The 22,678-nt window shown below is 42.6% G+C and overlaps 2 protein-coding genes across 3 annotated transcripts in view; one reads left to right on the top strand and one right to left on the bottom strand.

Annotated features, from left to right (window-relative positions):
- The window catches only part of ARID3B (AT-rich interaction domain 3B), a 51,142-nt gene extending 38,164 nt beyond the window's left edge, over window positions 1-12,978 (bottom strand). The window contains exons 1-2 of the mRNA XM_042477412.1: window positions 12,642-12,978; window positions 6,224-6,861 (exon numbers count right to left, since the gene is read on the bottom strand). Of these exons, the coding sequence (XP_042333346.1) occupies window positions 6,224-6,778 (555 nt within the window). The 5' untranslated portion in view covers window positions 6,779-6,861; window positions 12,642-12,978. The remainder of the gene's footprint in view (window positions 1-6,223; window positions 6,862-12,641) is intronic.
- LOC121935651 (actin, cytoplasmic type 5-like) lies at window positions 12,929-21,757 on the top strand. Of its 2 annotated transcripts, none has more exons than XM_042477413.1 (2): window positions 12,929-13,074; window positions 20,399-21,757. In XM_042477413.1, exon 2 carries the CDS (start codon window positions 20,411-20,413, stop codon window positions 21,560-21,562), a length of 1,152 nt encoding a protein of 383 aa, XP_042333347.1. In that variant the 5' UTR covers window positions 12,929-13,074; window positions 20,399-20,410; the 3' UTR covers window positions 21,563-21,757. The 2 variants fall into 2 exon arrangements, with proteins under 2 accessions (XP_042333347.1, XP_042333348.1); XM_042477414.1 differs by lacking the exon at window positions 12,929-13,074 and adding an exon at window positions 19,215-19,277.
- The last annotated feature ends 921 nt before the right edge of the window (window positions 21,758-22,678 follow it).

Genomic DNA, 22,678 nt, shown 5'->3' with positions numbered 1-22,678 from the left:
TCAGATACTCAACAGACTAAGATTGGTCAGTCAAAACAACTTACTGCACCTTTGTTCTATTTTCCATATGTTTTGCTTTCTTTAAAGGCACAGTGTGTTCAATAAATTATTTTTGAAAACTTTTCAAAAATTACAGCCCATAGTAGACAAAACCTGGGCAAAGCCTAAAAGATACAGACATCTTAAAATAAGATCCTCAAGAGGTATAAACTGAAAGAAAATCACTTTGGTTTCAGAGCTTTGTAATTTGGCAATGCAGCACAACATAGATTTCCCTTCAGAGGGGTGCGATCTTGCATGGAAAAGGTGTCTTCATTAAATGCTTCGGCAGATTGTCCCAATATTGAATGGCTTTTTGTACTGCAAATAATTCAATTCAGTAACTATGGTATAGGATCAAATTCCAAGGGGTGCACTATAATACAACTCTTCTCCAAGTCCCCTGCCATGTTAAGATACACTGGAGGTAGGGTCCTTTGGTGGTGGCACCCTGATATGAGAGCCAGCACAGTATAGTTGTTTGAGCTAGGATGCTGGAAGATCAGGGTTCGAATCCCAGCTTAGCCATGGCAACCCATTGGGTGATCATTGGCAAGTCACACTCTCTCAGTCTCAGAGGATGGTGATGGTAAACATCTTCTGAAGAAATTTGCCAAGAAAAGCCCCTTAGGGTTGCTGTAACTCGGAAACGACTTGAAGGCACACAACAACAACAACAACAACAACAAAGTAAAAACACTTACTCTTCAGAACACAGCTCCCAGAATCCCCCAGGCAACATGTCCCAAAAGGCAACTTTTCTAAGCTCTTTACTTGACAAATACACTAGATCATTTTGCTCACTAGCATTAAGAATTTTTTTTCATTCTTTGGATATCTGGAAGGAATGGCTGTAGCCTTTCTGGTTGAATTATGTTTTGTATCACTTTTGATTTCTATACATCATCTCAGATTTGTGTTTTAAAACATTGTAATAAAATTTGAAGATGAAAAGGTCTAGGCCAGAAATCTAGTTGTCTGCTTGTACTGATGAAAGAAGTCCTCTGAGAAGTCTCAGAGGAGACACTTTTCTCTAGCCTCCTCCCATGCATCCACAACTGGACACTTTCCTTCTCTCCACCTCCAGCCCTCCATGCCATTCTTAGCAGTGATCCCAGCCATAAAACACTATTTTCACTTACACAGGCCAGACTATTAGGCTGCACAGAACAATGCCTTCAACTAACCCACACCACTTGAAATCTGGTTTCAACAGACTTTTCTTAAAAACCTAGCCAACTACCTAAATCTAACTGCTCTTATAAAGACTGTTTTCCTCTCACTGCCTCTGATTCAAGCCAAGTCAGGGGCCTCTGTGCTCAAAAAAGACAATGGCCTAAATCTTTCTGGTCAATGGGGATGGGGAGTCATTAATTGTCCATCCCAAAAAGCTGAAAGCTGATGCTTTAACACCTCTCTTGTTTATGGAGCCTGCAGTAACCATCTTATGCTCACAGAGAGGCACACAATGGCTGAGCCACTATTTTTGGATTAATTCCTAATTTTTGTACCCTCATGTCTGAGGAAGCATTCTGGAAAAACTCAAAAGCTCATGCCATCTTTGCATTCCCTGTGTAACATTTTACTAGTCATTAATGCACACACACACACACTTCCCATCTCTGCGTGTTGCCTTTCCATGAAAGCCACTCTAAAGTCATTCCTACCTCTATTTTCTCCCAATGTGGCCCTTTTTCTATTATAGATTTGTATCTGTCATGGTTAATGTAAAATGGAGAAAGACTGATGCTAACCCACCAGATTGCACTTCCACACTTTTTCCTTGTTTGATTTTAAATCAGAGTAACACAAATAAGGACACAGCCCTCGAGTTCTGTTCTCTTTACAGCAGGCACGCTAATGTAAAAGAGCTTTTTGCTTTCAACTGGCATCTCTCTCTTGGGTGCATTCCAGCACTGCTCATAGCTGAAGCAAAGATGTGAGAACGAACCTTTGAACATAAAGGTATGTCTGAAATGTGTTGACATTTCTTCAAGAAACTTAGATTAACTTTTCCTGCAAATCCTCACCCCCAATACAATTTCACAATAAATGACAAACCCCCCCACTAAACAAGTACAGTGGACCCTCCACATTCGCTGTCGTTAGGGGCACAGGACTCGCGTGAATGTGGAAAACCCGCATATACAAAACCACTGTTACCGGAGAGATCATCTTTCCAGGACTCTTTGGGTCCTCTAGGGCAATTCTCTGGTCAACAGCTGATGGAAGTTGACCATAGAATTACACTGAAGGATCTAAAAATGCCTAGAGAAGTGTTCTCTCTAGGAATCTTTAGATCCTCCAGCATGACTGTTGGAAGATGCTGACCACTAGAGTTTTCTCTAAAGATTCCTAGAGAAAACTGGAGGACCTAGAGATTCCTAGTGAATATTCAAAGCCGCAACAGTGGAGGGCCAACCATATTGCAAAGAAAACCCCATGACAGGTTGGCCTTAAGAGTCGCCATAAGTCAGAAATGATCTGAAGACATACAGCAACAACAACATTCAGATATAGTCCTATTCAGGCTCATTTATGTTCTTAGAAGGAGCCCCGTGAGACCAGGCAAAAGATACACCTAGTTTAGGATTCTGCTTCTCAAAGCGGCAGACCAGTTGCTTCTGGGAACACAAAACAATGCCTTCCTCAGCAGGCAACTGGTATTTGGTGACATTTTCCTCTAACACTGAGATTCCAAAATATTGTCATGACTAGAGTAGCCCATTCTCCTTGAATTTGTCCTCTTAATAACATCTAAGGCAGGGGCCAGAACCACAATTTATGCCAGTATCTGGCTATTCCCAAGGATTTATTTCTTTATTGGTTTTTTATTGATTTATTGGCTTCCATTTTGAGGAAAAAATAGCACGCAAGGCAGCTAACTACTAATAGTTTAAAAAAAGAGCCATTAAAATCATCACAATAAATAAATCAAGATCCAAACAGTTTAAAAGACCAGTGTGAAGACCTTTTTTATTTTATTCAAATAAAAATATTTGAATATTTTAAACATTAAATATATTTTAAATACATATTGCATTTTTATCTGTGTCTGTTTTAATTCTGTAAGCCAATTTAAAACCCACAACTGGCGGGAAAGATTGGATATAAAATAAAGAAATAAACCCCCTTGCTATGTGGGTGGAAACTGAGTGTAACTCTGGGGAAAACCCAAGAAAAATCCTCTCCCATTTGGCCGCAGAAAACCACCATGGCATAGTGGTTTGAGTGTTAGGCGTTAGGAAGACCAGGGTTCAAATCCTGCTCAGCCATGGAAATCCACTGGGAGACCTTGGACAAATGGCACTCTTTCCTAGAGGAAGGCAATGGTAAACCATCATTGAAGACATCTTGCCAAACAAACCAACAAACAAACTCAAGATCAGGTTGTCATACATCAGGAATCAATGTGAAGTCATTTAACAACAACAACAACAACATGTGGCTACTAGCAGGCCTTTGCAGAAAACTTGCTGTTTCAAAAAGGTCTCCGCAAAGATCTTAACATCTGGAGAAGACTCTGTCAAAAATTAGTTTCAATTAGGTGTACTTACTTATCCGATTGCATGTAATGTAATTTAATGTCTTAGTGCTACCAAAGTTCTCAAATACCATAGCCACTGTTCATGACACTCTAAACTTCGTGAGCTGTATCTTGTGAGGTTGTCTTCCTTTAAACACAGGACTCAGTTACTAGCTGTTATTCACTGACAACCAATCAAGACAAAACCAACAACAATCCCAGTGCTTTGGCAGGAGACACCCAGCATTTCCAACTCTTGGGATCTTTCTAACACTGCAGGCAAGGAATTTCTGGCACTATTATGGGGCAACAATGGGACTCATGCGTTTCTCCAGATGTTGTTAGACTGCAACTCCCAGTGGCCCTAAGTCAGTAGAGCTAATTGTGAGGAATGCTGAGATATACAGTACAACATCTAAAAGGCCACAGGATTCCCACCCAAGATTTAAGGCATGATCATATCAAAGAGCCAGGATAGTACCTCCACATCATAGAAAGTCAATAACAAGATTCATATTACTCTGGTTACAAAGCCACTTTTATTAGGGATGACGTATAACCCACTAAATTGTGCCATTCCAGATGCATGAGACCTACCAAGAATTCTATATATTCCAAACAAGAGAGCTTGAAAGAAAACAAATGATAATAAAGGTGGTGGTGGGGGGACAGAATCTCATCTCTGCAACAATCCTGTAATCTCCTGACTGACATACCCACTTCTCAGTTTGCAAAGGTATTCACAACAGGACCAGCTGTGGCTATGAATGACAAGACTGTGCTTATTTGCATTCATTTGAGCTCTCCTTGGAAACACCACAAACAACTGGAGCTCTTGCATGTCATTACCTTTGGAGACCCACTGCGTACATTTGTGAATCAGGATGTTCCCATTAAAATCTTTTGTACTAAGATTTAGGAGAGCCATGAAACTCACTGGGTGACTTAGAGCAAATCTCTCAATTTAGCCTACCTCACAGGGATGTAATAAGAATAAAGTGGGAAGGAGAGCCATGTAAGGAGACCTTGCACTCGGTGGAGGAAAATAAAAACGCAAGTGTTAATGAATAAAAAAGCACATTTTTCACTCTATATGGAAATGTACATACGCATATCAGCTGATAACATTTCATCAGATACATGACATAGGCCATGTCCATGAAAGCTCACAGTGCTATACACACAGGACCGCCGTTGTAAACCTTTGCTCTTGAGCAACAAGCATGCAGGAGATGCAACTGAAATTTTGCCAGCTCTACTCACTCCACCTCCATCCCAAGCAAGACAGTTCATAAATACTGTACACAACACCCAGAGGCCCTTTTACCATTGATTCAGCAGAATGGATGAACTTCTGCCAGTTGCATCACCCGGCATGTTTTCAAATTGCAACACTTAGAAAGCTCTTTGACCACAGAAGCATTACACATGAAAGCAGCAGGGGGAAAAAGCAAGTTCTCCAGACAGCCATATCAAAAATGTCAGTATGAAGCACAAGCAGAACCTGTGAGAAGAACAGAGGAGGCTTCACTGGCTTCCAATAGATACAAGAGTCACTATACTCCCAACATGCATTTCCTCTTCCCAAACTCAGTAAGGCAGTAACTACTACTGCTCTCACAAAGGCCGAGGAAGAAGTGTTTTAGGGCTAGGACTGATTCCCTATCCTCCACTTCAGAGCCAATGTTTTTTAACACTTCAATTGGGCTGCCATAATTTTTCCTTCACAGTCAACATGGTGCTCTGGTCTGTTCTACAATTTCCCAGACAGGAAAAAGTACTCAATCCATCTCATTCTCACTGACAACCTTGAATACAGGGCTGGGGAACCTTTGTCCTTCAAATACCTTAGATTTCAGTTCCCAGAAGACTCAGCCAACATAGCTGTTGGTAAGGGATTATTGGAAATGAAATCCAAATATCTGGTGCACCAAAAAGTTCAGAGAACTTTGTTTGGCCTAAAGGTCAAATTCCATTTCAGTTAAGTTCTTGGAAGGCTGGCACGTTCCAGTGCAGGATGAAGCCAAACAAACGTATAGATTCATTTTAGCTTTACCTTAAACCCTTACCACTAGTAGTCTGAGCATTGGACTACAGTATAACCCTGGAGATCAGGGTTCAATTCCCTGCTTGGCCATGAAAACTCACTGGGCGATACACAATATCAGCCCCAGAAAACCCTGTGATAGGTTTGCCTCAGGGTCGCCATAAGTCAGAAATGACTTGAAAGTACAACAACATCAAAGTAAGTCATAGCAGAAGTAATTCAGTCTTTCAGAATGAGAAAACAGACATACAAATTGAGGAAAACCCCAAACAATGGTGTCATAGGGAAGGGAATGTCACCTTCTGAAGAGCCCTGGGGGACAGATTTGGCTCCACAGTCTGAGGCTATTCACTCCTGCTCTAAACATGGGGTGGGAAATGTGTGGCTCTCCAGATGTTGCTGGACTGTAACTCCCATCAACCCTAGCCAGCATAATCAATGATGAAGAATGCTGGGAGCTGTCATTCAAGAACCCCTCAAGGACAAACAATTCCCATCTTTGATCCCAAAAGGAAGCCCCCAAGTAGAGCCAGCCACTTCTAAGATCAAAAAGTTCTAATTCTCCCATTTAACAGCTAACCTCAAGAGAGAAAAAAATCATCTTCACTGACCTGCTTGAGTTGCTCATCCAATCTCCAGTTCTGTCTCCCAGATGAGGAGCCAGAATATGGAGTATTCACAGCCTCTTTACCCTGCTCATCCTTTCCCTGTGGTCCCCGCTGTAGCCCTAAAACTGGCAGGGGATTTGAAGAAGAAGCCACTCTTTGGTTGTGGGGGACAACTTTGGAAGCGTGAAAGTACTTCAAAGCGGAACATGCATCTTTCCCAGTTCGTGGAGCATCGTCCTCAAGATTGCCGTCTTCCAAATCCTCTTCTCCTTCCTCTTCTTCCTCATCCTCCTCCGAGTTTATACTGCTCTGATCAAATGTTCGGACAGCCCCAAGTACAGGTGGGACTCGAGTTGAAGGGCCAAGAGCTGGGCCACCTGAGGCTTTGCCAGATGTGGCCGAAAGAGCAGCTTGTTGAACCGTCAGCTGCTGCGCATAATGCAGTTGGGTTTCTCTCATCTGCCTCTGCTGTCTCTCTCTGGAATCCATCTGCAAAGGGGCTTGCTGCTGCTGCTGCTGCTGCTTCTGCAGCTGTTCCACAACGGCCTCCAGCTTCATCCTGCTGTTAACATGGCTGTGATAAGAGGGGAGTTCTGCTGGACAAGACGCCAGCCAAAGGCTTCTTCCGAGAGCAAGGGAATCTGAAACACAAATATTGGGTCTTTATAAATTGCTTTCAGCTTTCCTCCCTGCAGGACAAGAAGCAGAATGCAAAGCTCATGTCCTCCTCCCAGAGTGGAAAACCTCAGAAGTCTGAAATTCACACGCCAAATCTAGATTTCTTTACAAATACACTCAGAGGATTCTTTATTCCAAAGCTGATTTGCATGCTGGACAGACTTTCTGTTTTGCCTGTTATTCTACTACATCCGGATCTAGTCGATCATTTAAGGACCATGGCAAACCTCAGTTTTGTTTGTAGGCACTGGTAGTTAAAACTCAAATAGGGGGTGCTTAGACACAGTTTGTTTTCCCTTTCTTATCTCAGTTCTGTCAATACCTGGTCAGGCTACACTGGTCAGAGACAGTGTGGTGCAGGGGCTGAGAAGACCCAGATTCCAATCCCTACTCAGTCATGAAGCTCAATGCTTGCCTACCTCACAGGTCATCAGGAAAAATGTGAACGAAGAAGAAACAGTAGGATAAAAATGAATGAGTAGGTCAGTTCATTGTCAGTTTTAAATATATAAGAGCTAAAAACAAAAGCAGCAGCTGCAGCAACAAGAAATCATCAACTCCAAATACATTGACATCAAATCTGCATGCTCTGGCAGAAAAGTCCAGGAGTCAGCTTATAATTTCTGGAAATTTTTACAACAAAACACATGGGATTTACCCTGTGTTTGTGTGTGTGCACGCGTGCATACACACACACATGTACACACATATATAACACACACACACTTTGGCAAGCCTCTGTCACCACTTTTTGCTGCCACAGCAACAGGCCCCTTACTGATAGGACTTGGGAAGCAAGATGCCTGTGAAAAATGGGATTTGGGAAGAGAGAGCAAGGCAGTGAGAGAAGAATCACACTAGGACTAGCACTATCAATCAACACGGCAGCAACAACAGGGTGCCAAGAAGGAGTATTCTATTCTCCCATAGCAACTGCTCCTCTATTAATGAGACCTACTTCCCAGTTTCAGACCCTTAGATATGCCCTATCAACACAAGAGCAACCTGTGAAGTTCAGATGACTCACAAGATGTAACAAGAAAAAGCAGCCAGCAATTATGAGCTCAAGCGTCTTTAAGGAAAGTTACCTATTGATCCTGAATCAGGAAAGAAATATTGTGGAAAGGGGAGGGGAGATTTAAATAAAATTGAAGGGCTAAATACAAGTCAGACATGAAGTCCACACTCTCTCCCATAACTGTGCACAGTTGAAACAAGTCTTTCCCTCTTTATCCCTACCTTACTTTCCCCTTCTTCTGTTCTCTCCTCAAAGTGTAGGAGAGTTTGGGAACATCCCAGGATAAGAGCCCAATCTCTTGCATTTTGTTCACTTCCACACAAGTTATTCATGTTCTGTGAATTTACCTAAGTGCTCTTTCTTGGGATGAATCTCATATCCATTTATTAAACAAGCAAAATGTAGAGAGGATTCATTAAAACAGAGTATCAGATTGGAATTCAGAACTAAACAATACCCTTGCCTCAGCTACCCTCCTGCTGAACCAAAGCAGAAAACAAAACACATTTCCTTGTATTGCCACCCTAGAGATTGCTGTCTTAATTTTAGCAGAATAATCTCACTCTGGAAGAGCATGAGGACATTTTGCTAAAATTAAGTAAGCCATCTCGAGAAGCAATAAATAAAACCACCCCTCACCTATTTTAGGAGACCAAAAGATCAACACAAGACAAAGAATTTCCAGCATCCGCCTCAAATATTCAGTTAAGCAACTGGCTGAATAATACTTGCAAGTCATAAAGAAGTATTCAAGATCACAAGGCAAGCTTACTGCCAACCCCCACAGCACTACTTTGCTTGAAGCTTTTGGTTAGACTAAAATGACAAAGACTCTTGTAAAATGCCTGAACTTACTAGTTGCTTATGATTTGCAACTGTAAGGGCAATGTTTGGGAGCACAAGTCTATTAATACCCCCTACAGTCCCATTACTATCCACAGCAAGGCTTTGGGACAAAACAGCTGCCACATCTAAACATTTTTAGATAGATATTTCTACTTGAACAATTCCTAATATACTTAACTGTATATTGTCTACTGTGCCTGAGAAGTAGAGATCCAACAGAAGGCAAACATGGAACATGTGCCGCAGGTATTACACTGTAATTCACACCTTAGTATTTTGTTGATGTATCAAGTAAACACCTCAAGTGGAGGAAGATCCACTGAACTCTTGTTCTGGCTCCTCGGAGATCTCAAACAGGTCAGAAACAACCCTACTTGACAGGTTCCAGCAAGACAGAGGCATTGTTGCTGAATGTTGTAATTACACATGAATGCAAAGCCCCACTAGCCTCCAGCGCTAAAGAAAGGGACTTGAGCAAGGATGGCTGCCACACCTTAAGTATTAATACAACCACCAAAAAGCCTGTCAAAACAATTAATATTTCAGTCTTTGGGGTGTTTTTGGGTAACAAATCCTCAGTGGGACACTTTTATCTCTGTTTAATTTCAAATTAGCCTGCTATAATTCTTTTGTTGTTCAACACTTCATATCCCGAACTGTGCTGGAATGCCATCCATTTATAGACAGCCAGCTGCATCTGACTTCCAATCTTTGAAGAGCATCTATGTCTGATCTTACGAATTTTTACATTTATTAGAACTCAGGTTACAGCCATAAAAGCCAGCGCTACATCCTTATTTCTTCTGATTACACTACTATAAACAGGATACTTTATGGATCAAAAAGTCAACCATAAAATAAAAAGATACCCAGTTTGCCTCTCCAGTTAATATTTCATAATACTGAGTCACTGACTGGTTTCCAGTTTACTGACTTGTTTCCAGCACCTCTAACACATAATCAAGGTGAAAACCAAGAATGGATAAAAATATCACCATACAGTGATATCACTATATGGAATCATTTCTTTTAATAAGACAAAAAGCAACAGCAAACAACCAAAACAATGCCAATGACCTCAGCCTAGATGAAGCAAGATCTTTAAAAAACTGTTGAACTAAGAGTCTCTCTGTATGCTGTAAAGTGAACAACACTCAGTCAAGAGGTTGTTGTGAGATTTTTAAGTGTCACAGAAGAAAAGACACTGTCTCTTTTGTCCTTCCAATAACCATTCTAAGAAAGCTCTTTGCCTGAACAGACCTCCCAAGATTCACTTCTTCACAAATGTCCCTACTCTACCCCAGACCTCCTACATCTTGCCACTCAGCATTTTTCAGATACCTATGCATCACTTCGGGGGGGGGGGGGGATCACCGAACAATACAAACTAAACAACCGCAACCGAATCTTACCGTACCTAAAAAGACCTAAGGAAATCCTGGAGCACCTTTGAGACTGAGAAAAAGAAAATTCGAGCATAAGCTTCTGTGGACTCCGCTGTCACTGTACAGGGGACCCTTGTTATCCGCTGGGGCTTGGTTCCAAGATCCCCCGTGGATAACAAAATCTGCGGATGCTCAAGTCCCATTAAATGTAATGGCATAGCAAAATGGTGTCCCTTATAAAAAACTGGAAAATCAAGGTTTGATATTTGAAATCTATACTTTTTTTGAACATTTTCAAACTGTGGATGCTTGAATCCATGTATAAAAAATCCATGTATAAGAAGGGCCGACTCTATATATAATAAACAGTCATTTTGTATGTCTGCTCAAAGTCTCACCAAACTCAATGAAGCAAACTCCCTGTCTCTGACTTCAAGCCTACACACAGAGTAAGCCCCACTGAATACAGTGGGATTGACATCTGAAAAAACATAAATAAGCTGTGGTTACTCTTAACTATGATTTTTAAAAACAAAACACACCAGCTTTATCTTCCAAAGTGTTAAGACTCTTTGAGTTGATGTGGGTCTCTCAACAATAAACCAAAGACCTCCCTTCTCCAATCTTCTGCCTTCCAGATAGGTTTTCCTTCGTGGCCAATGGTGCCAGGTGAGCCATGGCTTCTGTAAACACGTTGTTCTTCCCAAACAAGAAGAGCGCATATAATGAACTTCTGGAATTGCCCACCACTAACCCTAAATCTACCTGTTGGATGGCTTAAAGAAAGGGACACTGAAAATGACGACAAATCCTTACCACACGGTTTATGGCCTTTCAAAGCCTCTGCCTGCTTTTCTGCTGTTTGAAACAATAATGTTAATGGCATTTAAAGTTTATGTCCTGGAATGAATCTCCAGGACCCTCATGGTTCGAAAGAGGAGGGAAGGTCCACCTGCATGAATAGCCATCCATACCATCTGAACGGAGGACTACAACCGAAACGTCTTGACCAAACGCAGGGCTATGGCTCCATACAGACAGGCCAAAATAAAGCTGCTTTGGGTCACTTTGAGGTATGCTGTTTAAACGATGCATGCATCCTAAGAGTCAAGAAGCTGCGCCAAAGCTGTGCTCTAGTCCTTAGGACTGGATTGTGGCTTTGGCACAGCTTCCGGCCTCTTAGGACGCATGCAGCGTTTAAACAGCATACCTGCAAAGTGACCCGAAGCCGCTTTATTTTGGTCTGTCTGTATGGGGCCACTGTCAACCTTTCTTTCTTTTCTTCTTTTGGACACCTCTACCTGAAAAAAAAGCCAGTGGAGTTTTGAAAGCTTGCAACATGTATAACGTGCATATCACCAATCAATCAATCAATCAATCAATCTTTCTCTCCCTCTGTATGACTTCTGACCTTTGCCTGATGAAGAAGAAGCCAGTGGAGCTTCAAAAGCTTGCACGACGTATAATGTGCATTTTGGTTGGCACAATAAAGATAATACTGTTTAGTTGATTTTGGATGATATGGTATATATATATAGCATGGGAGAAGTCTCTCTATTCTCTGTTATACACATAAACACACACAGAGAGGGCTTTCTTATCTGAACATTGCAACTTACTCTATCTGGCAACAAGAGCTGCAGGCAACCAAGGAGCCCTAGCACCATCCGCCCACCAGACTTTGCCTGGACCCACAAATATCCCTACACACACCCATCAACCACACCTATAACGGACCTCCCCAAAGCACACCACAACCCCACACACATCTATGAGACAGCAACTGTGCTGGAAAGAGAGAGCGCAAGGGACCGGCTTCTGAGTACATTTGCACCGTCTGCCGCAGCCCAGGAACATTTTAGTACACTTATGTCCAAAACACACTGCAGAGATAATCCAGTTTGAGACCGCTTTAACTGCCCCAGCTCAGCGCTAGAGGATTCTGGGAATTGTAGTTGATTGTGGCACCAGAACTCTCTGGCAGAGAAGGCTCAATGGCTCACAAAACTACATTTCCCAGAATCCCCTGGGACTGAGCCAGGGCAGTTAAAGCGGTCTCAGACTGGATTATTCCTGCAGTGTGTTTCGGACCTAAGTCTATAATTATAAAAGCATGTTATAATTAGAGAGTTATAATTATAAAAGTATTAAAAAATTTCAATTTCAATATAGACTTGTAATTATAGAAGCATTTTAAAATAGTCAATAAATGAAATAAATTTAAATTTTATTATAATAACTTGTTGTTATTATTATTGTTATTATTATTCTTACCCTCTGTAGTCCGCCTTGGGCCCCATCCTGAGAGAAAGGCGGCATATAAATGAAACAAATTAATTTTTTTATTATATTACTATCATCATTATCATTATTATAAAGGTCCTTTAAGTGATCCTCTCTGTAGTCCGCCTTGGGCCCCATCCTGGGAGAAAGGCGGAGTATAAATAGAATAAACTTAATTCTTTTATATTATTATTATTATTATTATTATTACCTGGCTTTCCTTCCTTCCTTCCCAGGAGGAGGAGGAGGAGGAAGAGGAGGGCTGCCTAGGATCCCGGGGCGGAGGTTTAAGACAACAACAACAACAACAACAACAACAGACACCTCCCTGAAATGCAATGAATGCTTGTTCTTAAAGGGAGGAGAGAAAGGAGTCGTTGAGGAAGGAAGCGGGGAAGAAGGGAGCCCTCTGGGCTTCGGTGAGGAGGAGCGACCAAGCGCCCCGGTCCGGTCCCGCTTCACCTTCCTCCTCCTCCTCCTCCTCCTCCTCCGCGGCGGCAGCAGCCTCCTCTCCTCCGGCGGAGCTCCGTCTCACAAGGAGGAGGAGGAGCCGCAGCTGCCTCGCCGGAAGTCGGGGTCTGGAGAGGAGGAGGCAAAGCCACGCCCACTTGGCCGCGCGCCGGAAGGGGCGGCGCCCAAGGAGAGTGAGTGACAGGCCGCGGGGAGGAGGAGGAGGAGGAGAGAGGAGGGGAGGGAAATGTCAGGGCACCAATGGAGGCGGTGAGGGGGAGAGGGAAACAGGACGGACACTTCCGGTTGTGTCTCTGTGTGTGTGTGTGTATATATATATATACACATATATCTGTGTGTGCATAGTATATATGTGTGTATAGATATAATAGATATATATGTGTGTGTGTGTACATACTGTATGTGTGCATGTATGCATATTATATATATGTGTGTGTGTATATATATATAATAGATGTGTGTGTGTGTAGATATATGTGTCTGTGTGTATGGACGTTGTGTGTGTAGATTATATATAGGGTTCTGTATAGATAGATATGTGTATGTATAGATTTTATACATTTACATACATATATATGTATGTATGGTTGTACGTGTATGTATATAGGGGGTGTATGCAGTAGGTAGATATTATATATGTGTGTATAGATAAATATGTGTGTGTGCATATTACATATGTGTGTGTATAGATGTGTGTGTGTGTATAGACATTATATATGTGCGTGTATATGTATGTGTATATATACAAACACACACACACACACGAGAATGAATTCTGCTTTTCACTCTAGGACTGTGTCCACACTGCAGCAATACTCCAGTTTCATACCACTCTTATCTGCCCTGTGTCCACAACGCAGAGATAATCGAGTTTGCTGCCACTTCAAATGCCTTAGCTCTCCGTTCTGGGATTTGTAGTATTGTGAGGCATTTAGCTGACTCTGTCAGAGAGCTCTGGTGCCACGAGAAACTACAGTTCCCAGGATGCCATGGCACTGAGCCATAGGCTGCGTCCAAACTGCACAAATAATCCAGTTTGATGCCACTTCAACTGTCTTGACTCAACACTCTGGGATTCTGGAATTTGTAGTTTTGTGAGACATTTAGCCCTCTGTCAAAGAACTCTGGTGACACAAGAAGCTACAATTCCCAGAATTCCATGGCAATGAGCCAGGGCAATTAAAGTGGTGTCAAACCTGATTACTTCGGCAGTGCGGATGCAGCATTAACTGCCTTGGCTCCATGCTATGGAGCCTCAGGCTGTATCTGCATTGCAGAAATAATCCAGTTTGACATCACTTTAATTGTCACGGCTCTATGCTGTGGAATTCTGGGAACTGTAGTTTGTTGTGGCACCAGAGTGGAACTCTGAATGTACAGGTAGCGCTGAGATATACGACTGAGCAAATACGCAGGTCACTTGACGCATATATCTGTCTTAAAACAATTTGATACCACTTTAACTGTTTTGTCTTCATCCTACAGAATAATGGGATTTGTAGTTGCTGCGGTTAGACCGCTCGGTAAAGGATGTCCAGTTGAAGCATCCCTAGCAGGTTTGTTGTGGCACCAGAGCTCCACTCTGGTGCCACAACAAACTACAGTTCCCAGAATTCCACAGCATGGAGCTCGGTAAATAAGACTGTGACTCAACAGTCTCAATAGACAAGGCTCTGGAACTGTTTTTAAGGAAGAGAGGCTCAAGACTGGCAGGTTTGTTCTTAGGAGTTTTGCCCATTGTACCATGAAAACCATCGAACAAAGCAGTGAAAACATTTAATGCACTGTATTAAAATCCTCTTACTCCAGCAGTTAACAATATGATGACCGCGAAAGCTGTGGTGCAGTGAAAATTAAACATTGCAAAACTGAGTCAGGTATAAAATTAATATATCAAGCAATGAGACAAAACCTACAAGACCCTTAGGAAGTGAATGCAAAGGTGTAAAGCATCTCCTGATGTTGTCGTCTTAGTGATGAACTTGGTGTCAGGGGTTAGTAGTGAGGTGGCTACATTTGCTGGTGGCACTAAATTATTTAGGGTGGTGAGAATAAAAAATGGATTGCAAAGAACTCCCAACAAACTCTACAAACTGCAGGAATAGCCTGAAAAGAAATATGATGAGAATACCCAGCCTTTGCAAATGAAAACCACCCAGGGTCAGGGAGATTTCCCAGCAGACAATGGATCATAAATTAAATAGACAACAGACCAACACAGAGATTAACATATAAATCACATGCTCTCAACCAAGAGTCACACTATAGACTCAGTTGGGGATTATGGGCAAAGGCTTGCAGGATTTGGGCAAGCCAGCGGAGGATAGAGATTCCTGGAGATGTCTCATCCGCAGTGGCAGCGTGAGTCAGAGCCGACTTGAGTGCAGCTAAGAACAACAGGGCAACCCTATCGCGGTTTTTGGGGGGCTGAGAGTATGTAACGTTCCCAAAGTCAACTGGTGAGTTTTCATGGCATGGAATGAACCCTGATCTCCATAGGTTCCCAAACTTTGGTTCTGCAGGTATTTTGGACTTTGACTCCCAGAAGGCCTAGTCGCTATGGCCAACGTCCATGATTCCTGGGAGCTGAAATCTAAAACACCTGGAGGAGTGACATTTGGGAATCCCTGGTTTAGTCCAGTGCTCAAACCACTGCACCACAATGGCTCAGAAAAAAATCCTATTTTTTTGGATTTCAAGATACCGCATTATAGCCGTCACAGCAGGGAATCCTATGGAAAGAGCCAGTGCACTGGAACCTTGCTATCTGAGGTTTCTGCCTCCAACAAAGGTAAAGCAATTTTTTTCCTAATATTGGGACTGCGCTGGCATGCTTTACCTCTACACCACCTGAAGTTTTCCTGATGCAAAACATAAAGACTTATTGAGAAATGCAGTGTTCTCTACCTACATAGGAGCCTGTGGCTTCACAAAGGAAGGAGACATGCTGGATTCCAAGGAAACATCTTCTTTGAATTGCAAATGGACATTAAAATTTCCTTGACTTTGAAAATCTCTCTGTGACTGCAAGGCCAAAAAGGGAGAGGTTCCAGCCTGCCGATAGCCCTCCATACCATCTGACCTAAGACCAGAAACAGAAAATGCAGGCCTATGACTAACATCTTCAATTTCTTTCTTCTCTTTGCCTGATGGAGACACCAGTGTGACTTCAAAAGCTTGCAACATGTAATTGTACATTTGGTTGTCCCAATAAAGGTATTATGGTTTGGATGTGATTGGATATGCTATATGGCCAACACGGCTACCCCGAGATGATTCCTGCAAACCGATGTTTTGTTGATTCTACTTTCTTGCAGACTTTTGCTCTTCAGTGGAGCTCCAGCACAAACCGTCCTCTGAGTTTTCCCGGCTCCAGGAAGCAGACTGTCAGGTCTCTGTGAAACCACTCTTAAATAAGAGTATAGATCTTTTCTAGGGCCACTGAGGGCAGGGCAGACAGGCTCCTGCTGAGATGAGATTACAGCAGGGGCACAGTCAGGGGAAGGCAAACTAGTGCTCCATCTCCATTGTTATTCAGTCAGCCTTGACTATGATGGCTCTTGCCATCAGGCCAAGGAGGAAAGTGCAAGGGCAAACTTATTGTGGAACATAAAGGAAACAAAAATAATGACCACAGAAAATTTACACAGATTCAACCTGAACAATGTGGAAATAGAAATAGTAAAAGAATTTTCATACCTAGGATCAAATCTTGATCAGAATGGGGACTGTAGTCAAGAAACCATAAGAAGACTAAGGATGGAGAGGGCAGCTATGAGAGAACTAGAAAAGATCCTAAAATGCAAAGACATGCAACTGAACACGAAAGAATCGTACAAGCCATGGATGGATGTGAGAGCTGGACAGTTAAAGTGGATAGGAAGAGAATGAATTCATTGGAGATGGCGATGGAGAAGAGTGCTGAGGTTACCATGGAAAGCCAAGAGGTCAAAGAAATGGGTCCTAGAACAGATCAAACCAGAGGTCTCTCTGGAAGCCAAGATGACTAGACTGAGGCTGTTGTACTTTGGCCATATCAAGACTCACTGGAAAAACAAAAATGCTAGGAAAGGTTGAGGGAAGGAAAAAGAGAGGAAGGCCACACGCCAGATGGATGGACTCTAGTAAGGAGGTCAGGAGTATGAATTTGCAGAACCTGAGCAGAGCAGTGGCGCATAGGGAGTCTTGGAGATGTCTCATCTACATGGTCGCCATGGATCAAGATTGACTCGAGGGTGGATAACAACAACAAAACCAGGCACAATATCAGAATTCATCTCACCTAGATCCTAATATGAGTCCCACCCATTGAATCAATGGAAAACCTGATAAGCCAATACTGATGGAAATTCCTTTGATCCAAAGGGACCTAACCACTGGATTTAAGTTTCTGTCTGGAAGCTCTCTTTATATGAGGCATTGCAAATGGAAAATTTCTCTTTAAAGCTGACTTCTTATTACTGGCAGTAGATGTCACTCTTTTCCAAGATTTAGGTTGCCGTTCTGCATTCATACACCTGGGATGGGTATGAATTTCAGGCCACACTTTGTCTTGTTGTGTGCCTCCAAGTTGTTTCCAACATATGGCGACCCTAAGACCAAGCTATCATGGGATTTTCTTGGCATGTTTCTTCCAAAGGAGTTTGCCATGGCCATCCTCTAAGGCTGTGAGAGTGTGACTTGCTCAAGGTCACACAGTGGCTTCCTGACATAAGAACCTAACCAGACCTGGCAGACATAAAAATCCCCCAAGGGTCCCATTCACACTACACGATTGCAGAGTCATATTGTTAGTGGTGTATGCCTTCAAATCATTTCCATCTTATAGCAATCCTAAGATTTGTTGTGGGGTTTTCTTGGCAAGATTTGTTCTGAGGAGGGTTGCCTTTGCCTTCCTCTGAGGCTGAGAGTGTGTAACTTGCACAAGGTCTCAGACTGGGTTTCCATGGCTGAGTGGGGATTTGAACACTGGTTTCTAAAAAAAAAACTAGTCCAATAAGCAACTACTATGCCACTTTGGCTCTCTAGAAATCCACTCCACTATTATTCCATCCTTTGAAATCCTGGGATTTGCAGTTTAGGGAGGGGAATTCTCAGCCAAAGCTTCACCATACTACAAATCCCAGGATTCCATGGTCTGCAGCCCATAGCTGTTAAATAGAATCATAATGCTATACTTCTGTAGTATGAAAAGGCACAAGAGCAGGTTTGTATGATGGTGAATTTGGCCAATGACATGTAAAACACATAAAGATAAGAACATGGCCAGATGTACCAAAAAGAGAGAGATAAAGGACAGCTAACATAAAGCCAAAGACATGATTTTGACCATATATGGCCAAGGAGATGTCTTTGACCCAAGTTTGCCAATATCACAAAACATAGAGTTTGCATTCATTGCTAAAAGGCTGCCTCACATTCGTTTATGATGTTTCTTTATTGCACAAGAGGTTTCTAATAAAACTTTGTGTCAACAGGGAAACGGAAATGGGATCAAGGGCAGGCAAAAGGGCTGGGAATTGACACATAGGATAAGGAAGGCCAGAGCACAAAGGAAAAACGCTTTCACACTGAGTCTGCATCCGCACTGCTGAAGTAATCCAGTTTGATACTGCTTTAACTGCCAAGGCTCAATGCTATGGAATTCTGGGAGTTGTAGTTTGCTGTGGCACCAGAACTCTCTGACTAAAGGCTAAATGCCTCACAATACTCCAACTCCCAGAATTTGATAGCATTGAGCCTTGACAGTTAAAGTAGTGTCAAACTGCATTATTTCTGAAGCACAGAGGAAACCTAAATGCCTTTCTCATTGAGTATTTCCTTGCCGTTGATTTAGAACAAATAGAGGGCTTTCTTCCTTTGAATGAAATGGCAAAGCAACCAATGGAAGACTCAGATAACACAGCCTTTAAAACATTCTCTATCAAGAATCAAACCTGAAAGAAGAATCTGGTCCCTCCCTATAACACCATTAAATGTATTTCTGAGAAGAACTCATATGCTCCAGCAAGGATAGAGAGTATGCATTAACAATGAGATCTCATACATTCTTGCTGGAATATGGCGAAAGGTATATCCTTGGCCATGCAATACAACGCTACCTGTTTCCTCTCCTTCCTAAAACACTACAAGAGGTAGTTTATGATGTTTCTTTATTGCCTGGGCGTTTTTCAAAAAGCTTCTCTTAAAAGTCCAAAAATGGACTTGGAAAAAGCAAAGGACACGTAAGCAGGAAATGGCAGAAGTAGCATCAGAAAAAAGAAGTGAGAACAAAGGAAAAGAGTTCATACTTTTTGAAACTACTGTGAGATTTGCCACAAAGGCAGCATCACCACCTACAGACATCTCTGGCCTGTTGCAGAAAGAAAACATCCAGGTGAGCTGCTGTAAGGGACCAAGTGAAAGAAATATACACTTGTCCCTCCATATTTCCTAGGGTTCAGGGCACAAGACCCTCATGAATATAGAAAAACCACAAATAACAAAAAATGTCTTGTTTTTACCTGAGAGGACACCTCTCTAGGAATCTCTAGGTCCTCCAGGGAAACTCTGGGGTCAACGTCCAACAGACACTGACCATAGAACTGCTCTGGAGGAGCTACAATTGTCTAGTAGAGTAATCTCTCTAGGAATCCAGGTCTTTCAATGCAACTTTTAGTTAAAATTGACCATAGAGTTGTGCTGGAGGAGCTACAAAGGCCTAGCAGAGTATTCTCTCTAGGAATCTCTAGGTCTTTCAGTGCAACTTTTAGTTAAAGTTGACCACTGAGTTGCCCTGGAGGACCTAGATGTTCCTAGAGAGAACATATTAATCAAATTTGTGAATAATCAAAGCCGCAAATATGGAGGGATGAGTGTATATTCAAAGCCTCCAGATGGGGACTTGTAGGCACTATAACTCAATGGCAGAGCAAAGGCTTTGCATTCAGAAGCTCCACTCTCAGACCTTTGAAAGTTATTTTAGAAAAAGTAACATGTTGCTATTATTCATCATTAGGGCAATGGCACAGAGGTGGGAGTAGGATTTAGCATTTTTTAAAAATCTAGACTCTATTCAGACTCTGAATTTGGCCTTTTGAATGTTGTGTTGCTAGTCCTAATAAAAATAAAATGAAACCAAAGCAAAACAGCAATAGCTTTAGTTTTGTTTTCTCACCCATCTGTATAAAATCTGGAGACTAGGAAAACTTTAAAGAGGGTGTTGTTGTTGTTGTGTGCCTTCTAGTTGTTTCTGACTTATGGCGAACCTAAGGGGAACCTTTCACAGGGTTTTCTCAGAAAGATTTGTTCAGAAGGGGGTTGCCTTTGCCTTCCTTTGAGAGTGAGAGAGTGTGACTTACCCAAGGTCAAGCAGTGGGTTTCCATGGGCAAGAGGGGATGTGAATCCTGGTCTCCAGAGTCATAGTCCAATGCTTAAACCACTACACCAGGTTGGCTTCCATACATATGATCGAATCTGGATGATAATCATAAAACTATTTGCTTGTGTTCCTCCAGGCGTAATTAGAAATGGCAGATAACGAAACCGCAGCACTGGTGATTGACAATGGCTCTAGAATGTGCAAGGCAGGATTTGCAGGAGACGATGCTCCACATGTTGTATTTCCCTCTGTTGTGGGTAGGCCCAAGTGTCAGAGTACCTTGGCAGGTGTGACACAGAAAGACCTCTACGTGGGAGATGAAGCACAGAGCAAGAGAGGCATCCTGACCCTGAAGTACCCCATTGAGTATGGCATCGTCACCAACTGGGACAACATGGAGAAGATCTGGCACCACACTTTCTACACTGAGTTACGAGTGGCCCCTGAGGACCACCCGGTTTTGCTTACTGAATTAATCCTCAACCCAAAGGCCAACCGGGAGAAGATGACGCAGATCATGTTTGAGACATTCAACATGCCAGCTATGTATGTGGCCATCCAGCCAGTGCTGTCCCTCTATGCCTCTGGCCGCACCACTGGGATTGTCATGGATTCTGGGGAAGGGGTTACCCAAACAGTGCCCATCTATGAAGGCTATGCCATGCCCCATGCCGCCCTGCGCCTGAAACTGTCTGGCTGTGACCTGACTGACTATCTCATGAAGATCCTGACGGAGAGGGGCTACAGCTTCACCACTATGGCTGAGAGGGAGATTGTGAGAGACATCAAGGAGAAGCTCTGCTATGTCGCCCTGGATTTTGAGCAAGAGATGGCCACTGCCATCTCCTCCTTGGAGAAGAGCTACGAGCTGCCAGACGGGCAAGTGATCACCATTGGCAAAGAGTGTTTCAGGTGCCCCGAGGCCATCTTCCAGCCCTTGTTTCTGGGCGTGGAGTCATGCGGCATCCACGAGACCTTCTTCAACGCCATCATGAAATGTGATGCACATATCCGCAAGGATTTGTACGCCAACATGGTGCTGTCAGGTGGGAATACCATGTTCCCTAACATTGCAAAGAGGACGGAGAAGGAGATGATGGCTTTGGCCCCAAACACAATGAAGATCAAGATCATTGCGCCACCAGAGCGCAAGTATTCTGTGTGGATTGGGGGCTCCATCCTGGCTTCTCTCCCCACCTCTCAGAAATTGTGGATCACTAAGCAAGAGTATGATGAATTTGGACCATACTGTATTCACCATAATGTTCTGTGCTGTCCTAATCCATGGTTAAAAAAATAAGACAGCTGTACAACCTTGAATTATCATCTCATCCTCAATTGCTTGGAAAGTAATAGTGGGTCATGCCTCTGAATCAGAAATGGGAAATTTGTCGTCCTCCAGATATTGCTGAATTTGGAGTTCGCATAACCAGTATGGCCAATAATGAAGACACATGAAGTTCAAGGACATCTGGAGGCCCAGCAATGGCTCATCCATGCCCTAATTGAATACATTTTATTCTGCAGCAATAAACCCAACTTGCAAAAGTTTAGCTGTAATTTCTCGTTTTTGTCCTGTCTAAAGTGCTAAGAAAAAACTTGAAAAAACTTGTGTGTGTGTGAGAGAGAGAGAGAGAGAAAGAGCATGTGTGTGTAGTCTGTTGATGATACTGCTTAGTTTGGTTCCTTCCTTGATCCTTGGTTCTTACAAGGCCTGGTTCTGCAATATTGGTTACAGAATTCTAAAAACAATTCAGAGCAGAAGCTGAAATTAATTTTCTGACCACTGAAGTTCCAAAACAAGGAACTTGCCACCTGACTAAAGAAAACTTGCAGTGCAACCTTAGAAGAAATCTTATTGGCCTCTATATGACATTTGGCAGGGAAGAGGGTAGAGAGGAGTGCAACTTTAGAGTTCATCCAGACTAGCCAAATATACCTAGAGATCATGTATTTTTCTATTGTCATAAAACCTTTTGTTCCCAAGATTCAGATGTGTATGTGTGCCCCCTTTGTTTGTTTGTTTTTGTTTTTTAATTTATTTATATACTGTACTGCTATTCCAAAGATCATAGCGGTGAACAGCAAGTAAGCTAAGTAGCAAGTAAGCTAATTTGCCCCCAACAGTCTGGGTACTCATTTTAGCGACCTTGGAAGGATGCAAGCCTGAGTCGAGCTTGGGCCCTTTTGCTGGTCTTGAACTCGCAACCTTGTGGTATTGAGTGAATGGCTGCAGTACAGGCATTTAACCACTGCGCCACCAGGGTTTTACATCCACACGTGGACTTTGTGCCCTCCCGTTGACGTAGTGTATGGATAAAAATATTTTGATTGTTTCGTGCGCGTATTTTCATTCAAACATTCATATATATTCATATTTTAACATTTTATAAGGATGTTATAAGTGGTGTCACTG

The sequence above is a fragment of the Sceloporus undulatus genome, chromosome 6, assembly GCF_019175285.1.
Source record: "Sceloporus undulatus isolate JIND9_A2432 ecotype Alabama chromosome 6, SceUnd_v1.1, whole genome shotgun sequence".
In the NCBI taxonomy this organism is placed as follows: Eukaryota; Metazoa; Chordata; class Lepidosauria; order Squamata; family Phrynosomatidae; genus Sceloporus; species Sceloporus undulatus.
This window is presented reverse-complemented; position numbering and strand designations above follow the sequence as displayed.